The 11,659-nt window shown below is 38.5% G+C and overlaps 1 protein-coding gene across 2 annotated transcripts in view; it reads right to left on the bottom strand.

The window, feature by feature from the left end:
* Positions 1–65: 65 nt before the first annotated feature.
* adcy3a (adenylate cyclase 3a) overlaps positions 66–11,659 on the bottom strand; it is a 157,558-nt gene continuing 145,964 nt past the window's right edge. For both annotated transcript variants that reach the window (XM_028796776.2, XM_028796777.2), the window contains exons 18-20: positions 9,507–9,633; positions 2,802–2,926; positions 66–1,234 (exon numbers count right to left, since the gene is read on the bottom strand). In XM_028796776.2, the coding sequence (XP_028652609.1) occupies positions 1,052–1,234; positions 2,802–2,926; positions 9,507–9,633 (435 nt within the window). In that variant the 3' untranslated portion in view covers positions 66–1,051. The remainder of the gene's footprint in view (positions 1,235–2,801; positions 2,927–9,506; positions 9,634–11,659) is intronic.

Genomic DNA, 11,659 nt, shown 5'->3' with positions numbered 1-11,659 from the left:
AGGTTTATAAACTGCGAGGCCATTTAACTCTACAACATCAAAATAAGTAGACAAGGCAACAAAGAGACTTTTTAAAATGTTTAATAAAACGTTTCTTGTTCTTTCTTCTTTTTAAATATATCTTTTATATATTACATATAATATAAAGGGAAGCCAAAGCAAAGGCTGCAGTAGCACACAGACCAGCACAAAATAAAAGTAGATACTGTTCAATTTGTTTATAACAAATTCTAAACAAGATGGAGGACCAGTTGATATCTTAAATGCATCCTGCTTCTAAATGGCCTTGAAATGATTTTGCAGATATATTTTTTCTATTCACCATAAAGTAAAAATGCATAAAATAAAATATATAAAATATTCCCAAAACACTATCTTTAACCTGTTTATGATTTGCATGTAAATATGAAATGCAGTCAGGAATCAAAATTAGTTCTAAAAGACAATGTTCAGTTGAATTTTGGGGAAAAATGGGGGGGGGGCACACAAACACACCAAAAATATATTGCACTTGTGGTTGGTTTTTGAGTAGTGGGGTGGCGTCAGGAATCTCTATGTGCGAGTGTGTGTGTGTGTGTGTGTAAAAAGCAAAACCCAGCAAAAGCACAGAGTGGTTTTCAAACTGCTGGATCTTGTTACCCTGTAGTTATCAGAACCCCTTCAAGGAGCCGACGTCTTCATTTAAGAATAGGCGGCCATTCTTAAGAGGGTGTCTGGCCATTTGGCGGGTGGAATAACCCAATATTTTACTGTTGGTGTCTTGACATTTCATGACCTGCAACTGATCATTCAAAGCAAAGTTCAAATCTCATTGGTTACTAAGAAGCTCTGAAAATTCAGAAGAAACATGCCAAAAGGTAAACATTGTTCCTTCATCCTCCATAAATATTTTCTTCCAGAAGAGCGTTCATCCTAGTCTGTCCCGTCTTCCTCGTTTCTTGCTATCAGTGTTTTTCATAGAGTCTGTTGAACAGTTCATGGGTTCCATCACCCTTGCAAGTCTCTTGTCTCTACAGCCTCATACGACAGTCTTTTAGTTCCTGCTTTGACTTCAGGAGCTGTCCACCACTTGGTGCGGGAGGGTGACAGAGGAGCCATTGATGAATGATCCCTGCTTCTCTCGGCCTTTTAGGAAAAAGGTCAGCAACTCTCCTTTACCCTTCACGTAAATGGGACCACGGCGTACAAAACGAAAGCCATATTCCTTTAGAATCATGTAGGTCTCCTCCACAACCTGAGGGCACAACAATGACAACCATAGGACATTAGTCAAATTACAAGAAAAAGGCAAGCATGCACCTCTTTACTTGTTTATTCGTATGTTTATGTAAGACTTGCAGACAGCGTTCATCTACTCGGGGATTCTGCCGAATAGCCTTTAGGGCAGGGGAGTCCAATTCCGGTCCTGGTGGGCCGCAGGTTTTCATTCTAACCCTTTGCCTAATCAGCGAGATGTTTCCACTGCTAATGAACTCCTTTTCCCTTCATTTTAATTGCCCTGATTTTAAGGATTCAGGCCTCTGAATTGACTCATGACTTCATTAAATGGCAGCTAAATAGAAATGAAACGTGAAACGAGCCAACAGATGACCAGCTAAATTAGAACGTCAAACTCCAGCCAATTTCACGCCAACCAGTTTCTTAACGAGAAGGCCATTCTTGCCGTTAATGAAAGCCGTTACTGAATGTCAGGACTTGTTGCTGCTCTCGTTCTGCCACAGCAGACTGTTGATTTTCCGTTTTTTCTAAGACCACCGTCAAGATGTTTTGGTGACCTGAGCAGACCGACATGACAGAGCCCTTCACCTTTCTTTATTTTCAGGTTTGCTTGTCGTGTGGCGGCTTGTTTTGTGTCTCATTATTGTTAGAAAAAAGAAACAACTAAGGGGTCTGAGTCACGTCAATTAAAACTAAGGCAAAAGAAGTGAATAAGCAGCAAAAGTGGCTCACTAATTAAGAAGATGGTTAGAATGAAAACCTGCAGCCACCGCAGCCCACCAGAACCAGGAGGTGGACACCCCTGCTTTAGGGCTTTTGAATCACTGAAGTCAAAAGTAGATAACAACAAAAAAAAAATCATTTGGAAGATGGGTGAATTGAAATTTCTTTTAAATAGTCAACTCAGCCTTTATAGCACCTAAACTATGATAAGGATGCTCCACCTTAAAAAAAGAATAGACGTCTGTGTGTCTGTCTGGTTGCTGTATCTGTCATTCCAAAAGATGGCACCTCACAAACACTAACACTGCTTTCCTGAATCCTATACAAAATGGCATATAACAGAGACCTAGTCATTGCACGGTGCACTGCAAACGTTAACACTGAGCTCAACGTTGATATCTTAGCTTTAAAACCATTTTAGATGGGTAGCACAACTAATATAATATAATGACCGGAAATATGTACTAAACTATCAAATACGAAAGAAACTGAATTAAATCTAGTTTGCTGTTTGCCCAGTTAATGTGTTTCTCACAGGCTGACAGCACTGACTATTAAGTTTTGCCGTTTCAGTTTACTGCTATTTAGAGTTGTTTTCGTGTCTATTTGTATCTACGCTGTATAATTCATGCTTGCTTTGAAAAATCCTTTATGGTGGCATGGGCTGTGAGTGGTGCTCTATAAAGACTACAGGAAATGATACAAAAAGAAGTACAATAAATAATAAACCAAAAACTTGAGCCACCAAAAAACAAATATCTGCTATTCCAGTTGGTATCTGGACTTTCTGGCTCTGTCTTGCATGATTAGCAGTCTAATGCCTGGGACAAGTCTGCCATGCACAGGTTTCATCTCACTACCTGAATGTTCCCCATCACCCCTGTAGACTCCATTCTGCTGGCCACGTTGACAGTATTGCCCCAAATGTCATAATGGGGTTTTCTAGCTCCGATCACTCCAGCCAGAACACCTCCTTTATTTAGACCTAGTGACAAAAAACAGAAGAGACAATCAGTATCTTCAACAAGGAGGAAGTACAACTATAAAAATATTTGAAAACATAGCAAACAAACTGATGGAAACATGGATTATCTCTGCTGAGGAAGTCTGTACAAAAGCTTCAGCATTACCTGCTCTCTGCCGAAGAGGAGCGCTCTCTATCTGACGCCAGTCTGTGGATGTATGAACTTGTCACTAATGTTCTGCATACAGTACAACCACTCATTTTCTTAAGTCTTCCTAGATAAATGATCACCAGTGAACACTGGACCTAATAAATCTGGAATCAGAGTCAAGTAAAAGCAAACCCAGCCATGATGCTCTGAGATCTTGTGGACCTGCCACTTGCTGCTCATTTGTTCCTCTTCATTGCAATGAATCATGGGAGAGGTGTGGGCAGGTTACAGCATTTATATACAATTGAGCTTTTGAATTGAAAACAGGACTTTTGTCCAGTGAAGCTGACGGGGTCTTCAATTCAAAAGCTTGTTCCCTAATGAGCATGTTTCCTCTGTGCACTCTGCTCTAATTTTCTGTATTTATTTTCCAAAAAATGCACGTATTTTGGTTTTTGTGAGTATACGACTCGATGACTCGACTTGTGGATTACTCGACATGCGTAACCTGAGATTTTTTCATGGACATTTTGAAATAGTTTGGCATTGGTCTCCATATACACCTATTCTACCAAAAATTTTGTTATCAACATTATCCATGAAATTGTGAGATTAAAAATGTTTCTCAGCTATCATTACAAATAACATTGGGTAAGTAACATATAATTAAAAAAATAATAATAATTCTTGTGGGGGGTCGGGAGAGTTGTATTTCTTTACGTGTCTGTGTTATATTATTGGGTAATGATGGTTACTGCATTATTTCAGACTACTTCAAAGTAGAACATGGTACTCAACAAGGCTGCCCCTTATCACCTTTGCTCTTTGGAATTGCCATTGAACCACTGGCTGTATACTTTTGAAATGCATCAGAGATAAAGGGGATTTTCAGAGAAGGACTTGAATAGAAAATATCACCATACGCAGATGATATGGTACTGCATACAGTTAGGTCCATAAATATTTGGACAGAGACAACTTTTTTCTAATTTTGGTTCTGTACATTACCACAATGAATTTTAAATGAAACACCTCAGATGCAGTTGAAGTGCAGACTTTCAGCTTTAATTCAGTGGGGTGAACAAAACGATTGCATAAAAATGTGAGGCAACTAAAGCATTTTTTGAATACAATCCCTTCATTTCAGGGGCTCAAAAGTAATTGGACAATTGACTCAAAGGCTATTTCATGGGCAGGTGTGGGCAAGTCCGTCGTTATGTCATTATCAATTAAGCAGATAAAAGGCCTGGAGTTGATTTGAGGTGTGGTGCTTGCATGTGGAAGATTTTGCTGTGAACAGACAACATGCGGTCAAAGGAGCTCTCCATGCAGGTGAAAGAAGCCATCCTTAAGCTGTGAAAACAGAAAAAACCCATCCGAGAAATTGCTACAATATTACGAGTGGCAAAATCTACAGTTTGGTACATCCTGAGAAAGCAAGCAAGCACTGGTGAACTCAGCAACGCAAAAAGACCTGGACGTCCACGGAAGACAACAGTGGTGGATGATCGCAGAATCATTTCCATGGTGAAGAGAAACCCCTTCACAACAGCCAACCAAGTGAACAACACTCTCCAGGGGGTAGGCGTATCGATATCGAAGTGTACCATAAAGAGAAGACTGCATGAAAGTAAACACAGAGGGTGCAGAAGGTGCAAGCCACTCATAAGCCTCAAGAACAGAAAGGCTAGATTGGACTTTGCTAAAGAACATCTAAAAAAGCCAGCACTGTTCTGGAAAAACATTCTTTGGACAGATGAAACCAAGATCAACCTCTACCAGAATGATGGCAAGAAAAAAGTATGGAGAAGGCGTGGAACAGCTCATTATCCAAAGCATACCACATCATCTGTAAAACACGGTGGAGGCAGTGTGATGGCTTGGGCGTGCATGGCTGCCAGTGGCACTGGGACACTAGTGTTTATTGATGATGTGACACAGGACAGAAGCAGCCGAATGAATTCTGAGGTGTTCAGAGACATACTGTCTGCTCAAATCCAGCTAAATGCAGTCAAATTGATTGGGCGGCGTTTCATGATACAGATGGACAATGACCCAAAACATACAGCCAAAGCAACCCTGGAGTTTATTAAAGCAAAGAGGTGGAAAATTCTTGAATGGCCAAGTCAGTCACCTGATCTTAACCCAATTGAGCATGCATTTCACTTGTTGAAGACTAAACTTCAGACAGAAAGGCCCACAAACAAACAGCAACTGAAAGCCGCTGCAGTAAAGGCCTGGCAGAGCATTAAAAAGGAGGAAACCCAGCATCTGGTGATGTCCATGAGTTCAAGACTTCAGGCTGTCATTGCCAGCAAAGGGTTTTCAACCAAGTATAAGAAATGAACATTTTATTTCCAGTTATTTAATTTGTCCAATTACTTTTGAGCCCCTGAAATGAAGGGATTGTGTTAAAAAAATGCTTTAGTTGCCTTACATTTTTATGCAATCATTTTGTTCACCCCACTGAATTAAAGCTGAAAGTCTGCACTTCAACTGCATCTGAGTTGTTTCATTTAAAATTCATTGTGGTAATGTAGAGAACCAAAATTAGAAAAAAGTTGTCTCTGTCCAAATATTTATGGACCTAACTGTATATCTGTGCCAGCAGTCCTAACAGCACTAGTAGATTTTCAAAGGATATCTGGACTCAAAATCAATTTGAATAAAAGTACTTTCTGTGCTTTTTCCAGAGAATTCTCTACCACCCAGGCTCAAACTAATGACCTCATTTATCTTAGCAGATCAGTTTAAATATCCAATGGTAAATATCACAAGTAAATATAAAGCTCTTTTTCAACAAAGTTTTGCTGTCTACATGGAAAACATTAAACAAGACATGAATAGATGGTCTACCCTCCCTCTTACATTAGCAGGGAGAAAGTTGCTCTTTCTATTTCAAAGCATCCCCATACACATTAAAAATCATTTAAAAAAAAATTAGATTCAATCATTACCTAATTTATTTGGAATTCGATACATCCAAAAGGCGACCCAACAATGTGCTAAAGCAGAAGGGGGCATGGCGCTACATAACTTTCAGTTTTATTACTGGGCTGCAAATATTCAAGCTACAAAGAGTTGGACATCGACCCAAATCAATGAATATACACAAGCCTGGTCTGCAATAGAATACAAATTTTGCAGTACTACTTGATATTCTCCGCTCGGTTCCCCAGTAAATAGAAGTTACCATCTACTGTATATACTAATAATCCAATTGCCCTTCATTCTCTCAGAATATGGAACCAATGCCAGAAGCACTTCAAGAGAGAGAAGCTTTTATCTGTTTCACCTCTACATCACGGCCACCTTTTTCCACCCTGTCGAATATATACTCTATTTAATGTTTGGCAAATGTCCAGGATTAAAATGATTAGAGACTTTGCATGTCTTTGCATTCTACGAATAAATATGGTGCCAATTTAACTTCTCATCAATACAATTTTTCCACTATTTTCAAGCCAGAAACTTTGCTAAATAGAACCTGCCCAATTTTCCTCACCTCCCACCTTGTTCTATTCCAGGAGATATATTGATCAGTCTTGAAGACTCAAATAGCATCCATACAATTTATAAAAATATTTTGAAGTCCCTTCCTTTCAAAGACCCCAGAGTACACTGGGGAAAGGATGGGGCACTTAATATATCAGAAAAGGGGTAGAAGGCAGCCATGCACAGAATACACTTGAGCTCCATATGCACAAAGTGTTCAATCATTCAACTTAATATCTTTTATCAAGCACATTTATCTTATTTAAAATTGCCCGAAATGTTTCCAGGGTAAGATTCAACCAGTGAATGTTGTAATCAAGTTCCAGCCTCACTGGGCCACATGTTCTGCTTATGCACCAAGTTAACAATATTTTGAACAAAAATCTTGTCATGCTTATCAGACAGCCTTGGTGACACAATCCTTCTGAACCCATTAACCGCTGTGTTTGGTGGACTCCCAGATGAGCTTAAAGTGGAGAAGGACGAACAAACTGGAATTGCCTTTACCACACTACTAGCACGTAGACTTATCTTGCTCAAATGGAAGAATCCCACCCCACCACTTTTAAGTCAGTGAGTAACTGATGTATTAATTGAAATTGGAAAAAATCAAATTCTCGCTTAGAGGATCTGTACAAAACATTTTAAAAATATGGCAGGATCTAACCAATAACATTTTAGAATAAGCATCCATTTTGCAGTAAAGAATAATCTTCCTTTCTTGTTGCTTTTATAGAGTAGCTTTGGTTGTTGGCTCTCCTCTCTTTCTCTTGGTTGGGGTTGAATTTTGCCTTTTCTTTGTTAAGTTTGACCTGATTGTATGGAATGTCATCTTCTTCTAATTAAAATAAAAAAGATGGTTACTGCTGTCATTATGCTGTATGTTTACATTGACCTGACACTTTATTTATACAAGCTTCATTAACTTCCTTGGTGTTGTCTCTGAACATGACTCAGACTCAGAATTCTAGATAAATACGGTTAAGCTTAAGTTAGACTTGAGGTGATGCGTAACGATCCTCTTTACAGTACTAAGCCTGAATAAGTCTCGGAAACGTATTCTGCTACCATCAAATAGATAAAATAATATCATGCTGCAAAAACCCAAAAATGTTTCTATGTATTTTGCAACTCTTGGGTAACTCATCCAAAGTTATTAGTTGGGCACAACCTTCCACCACAATGACATGTAAACGAGAGGATCTAAAGCCAGTTTTTTTTTAACAAACCAAAGCCTAATCATTAGTTGAATCAAGTGATAATGATGACAGTGTGAATTGATCATCAGATGTTGGCACAAGATAGTGAAGCTGATGCATATGACATTGTATCGTCGAACCACTGTGATGTACCAAGTGAAATTGGTTGCCTGAAATTTCACTGTGGTGCAAGTAGGTGTGTGGCAAAAAAGGAAAAATGACTACAATCAAGTAGAAGGACAAGAAAGGCGTTACCCCTGTCGCTCAATGTGTGTCAGAGGATTACCTCACAGGCTCATCTTAAGTACGTAATACCATCCCAGGTTGTGAGGGGGCACTAGCACCAACTACGTCATCCCTTTCTTCCTCCACAGTCCAGAGAAGATGCCCATTAAGGGTAACTGACTCCACCCTTTCCAGCTGGAGCTCCGTAAAGCTCAGCCGTGTCAGGAGGACAGTCAGTTGATGATGTCCAGAGCGACCAGCAGGATGGAGCTCTGTGCACTCTGAAGACTTGAGGCCACAAGTGCTGCATTCTGTTTTGTTATTATAATTAGTTTTGGTTTTCATACACCTTTGAATGTCTGTTTATGTTTTGGACTAAAGAATTAAATGGGGGTGCCCAGGTTGGGGTCCGAATATTTGCTTTTTTTGTGCGCTCCTTCCTTTGCATGATGATACTCCTTAAGCACTGTTCACAATGCAGCAACGTTTCAACATTTTTGATTTGTTTTTCTGGGGGTAATGATAATGCTAAGAAGGCTACTCTGAATTGTGTACAAATGGCTTTGCTATAGAAATAAAGTTCACAGTTTTTTTCATACCACTGAATACTCAGGGAAAACAAAGAAATCACTTTTGTTCACTGCACGTAGCCAATATTTTTAAACAAAGAAAAGAAAATCTCATTAAAACATAATAAATAATGATCTCATCCAAATGCCAAATACAGAAACATGAAGATGGCCTAACTAAGCAAAAACAAATTATGCTTAAATACCAGGTAGCAAACTTAAAAGCAAAATTCCACATTCAAATAAACTAGTTTGCTTTTAGAACAATGGATTGCTTTAACTGTATGCCAAATATAAAAATGAGTGTCAAAATTTTAAAAGAGGTGAAACATAAAGCTCCCAGTGGCTGCTAATAAGAGTTCAGTTACCTGCCATGTTTTGAGTAGCGTCTCTGGAGGTGGTGTAAGGTACAAATAGAGACTGTTGTGTCTCTCAGAAAAATCTTTGTAACAGTAAAAGCTTAGTCTTGTCCAAGGTTTCTGGGCATTATCAGAAAGCTTTATGTCTGATACAGTTACACAGGGAAGTAATAACTATCTTAGAAGGAAAACTGCTTGGCACTGTGTAGGGGTAGGACACCACTCAGGAGCTTGAGAGAAATTGCATCCAGCCTGGTCTGGTCCAGTTAAGAATGTAAGCTTAGCAAACTGGACTTTCCTGCAATAGCTACAGCACTGAATGTTGGACAGCAGGAAGAGCACTGGACTGTGGGGATAAAAAAAGAATTATTTCAGCACCCATCTATCTATCTATCTATCTATCTATCTATCTATCTATCTATCTATCTATCTATCTATCTATCTATCTATCTATCTATCTATCTATCTATCTATCTGATGATTAGCAGTAAAAACAGTGTTTCTCAGAATTCACGTTGGGCTTAAGTCATCACGATCAGTGTCAAGGACCATAAGTATGTGTTTTTACCAAGTGATTACAGGTGACAGGTGATGCACACATACCAATCCGGAGCATGAAGTTGTTGAAGGACTGGTAGTTGATGTTCATAATAGTGACCTTCATGGCCAGTGCAAAATCAGCCAGGTCTGCTAAGTGTTGCCAGCGTTCTTTATCGGAAATTTCCTCCTTCTGTTGATAAAATGATAAAAAAAGAAAAAAAAAAGTCAAAATACTCTTTACTGCAGATCTTGACAGAAAAAGGCTGCAAAGTAAGACATGTTCAGTACTGGAGCTCGACTTAAAGTCTAATTCTGTAGGGTCTCTTAAACTTTTTCTTCTCTCAACCCAATCTTGCCCTTCTTACTGCCTGCAAGACCCAGCCCATGTCATTGGGGGGGTGGGGGTGTCCCCCCCTTAGAGAATCACCGATGATGTCATGATGGAGCAATGTCAAGAGCTTAAACCACCCATGGAGACCCATCGTGAGACACTTCAGAAACTATATGCAACCCATTCCCATTAAATAAATCCTTATTACATAAAATTAAGTATGTGCTACAAATGTTCAACAGTAAATGTTATTCTTCACCACTAGATGTCAGTCTTTTATAAAGAATGCCATAACATCTGGCCTGTTTGAGAGCCCGCTCAGGTTCACCGTTAGTTTAAAAATGACAGGCTGACTGCTGACCCTGAATATTGTAAAGTTGTAGATACAGTAATTATTACATTTTATCTTTACTTTTAATAGCAGTGGACTTGCTAACTAATTTTAACAGGAGATTTGTTTCTTACTATTACATGTTTACCATCATTCAGTACTTTATTCACAAGCTTTGGCATCACTTGCTGCACAGTAAGACAAAGAACACTGTGAGTGTGTTGCTGTAGTACATGTAACACCAAGTTAATTATCTAATGAATTGTTCAAAATAATTAGCTTGAGAAACTTTTTCATACTCCGAACCTGTACTATCTGGTACACTGATATACACTAAACAGCCAGGAAAATTTTTAACTTCTGCTTCCACATTTCTCTAGAAAACTAAGAGTGCTGTTACAGCACATGCTCTTCATAAACTCAAACAGGTAACCTTTACCACAGATGTACAATATTTTGCTTGCATTAGCTTGATGAGCTGTAAAACACTCATATTTAGTGTGACACACCCAGCAACTCGGTACAACTTTTGTCTTAAGTTGTACAAGCCAAATGTTTGTTGAGTGATCTGACTCTCTTATTTTTTTCATCAGGCTCACCTTCCCAACATTTACTATAATCTGGACATTACATCTTGCCCGAAGAAGGGGCCTGAGTTGCCTCGAAAGCTTGCATATTGTAATCTTTTTAGTTAGCCAATAAAAGGTGTCATTTTGCTTGACTTCTCACTATAATCTGGACAGATAAGATGCAGCACTTTTGATTAGTTGTGCATTTACATTTTCAAGCATTAACTCCACTTTTCCACAGTTAACTGCCATAGCAATTTATATTTTCAATGTTTTATTTCCAATGAAACCCACAGTTACTCTCTGCCTAAGCAATGTTTATCCTGTCATTGTTAGATTTATATTTTTACTTGCTAATGAGAAATCAGCCATTAAATATAGTGACCATGAGTCCAAGTGCCCAAGTTTATGAACAGTATATGCTGTTTTATTTTGATAACATTCTCTAAAGACAAATAACACTGCCTAAAGTTAGTTAAGGTCAGGATCAGTATTACAGCTTGTCACGGACTGTTCTTGATGGGTGTCCAGATACAAGATGTCCTGTTATGCATGTCAGAATCTTTAATAATTGCAGCATTTCCAGAAATAACTATCCTGGCCATAGTATAATAGTCAAATGACAGTTGGATGGGAGAAGAGGGGAGGTGTTGGTTGGGCTGCACTAGACAAAAGTCAAGTCAAATTTATTTATATAGCACTTTTAAAATAGCTAAAAGTTGAGCAAAGTGATTTACATTAATAAAATGAAAAACAGATAAGAAAATGATAAAAAAAAACAAAGGCCGAAGCAATGTATGGTTAAGACTAATGCCTGACAATTATAGTAAAATAAATAAATAATAAAATAAAACATATAGTCATGTGAAAGCGTACGTTCACCCCATAGAAATGTTTTACTTTCTCCAACATATTTGAACAGGCAAACATTAATTCACATAGTGCCTACAGGTAAAGGTTATAGACCTGAACAAATAACACATAA

The sequence above is a fragment of the Erpetoichthys calabaricus genome, chromosome 3, assembly GCF_900747795.2.
Source record: "Erpetoichthys calabaricus chromosome 3, fErpCal1.3, whole genome shotgun sequence".
NCBI classification, from domain to species: Eukaryota; Metazoa; Chordata; class Cladistia; order Polypteriformes; family Polypteridae; genus Erpetoichthys; species Erpetoichthys calabaricus.
The sequence above is the reverse complement of the archived record's forward strand: the minus strand, read 5'-3'. Positions and strand labels throughout refer to the sequence as shown.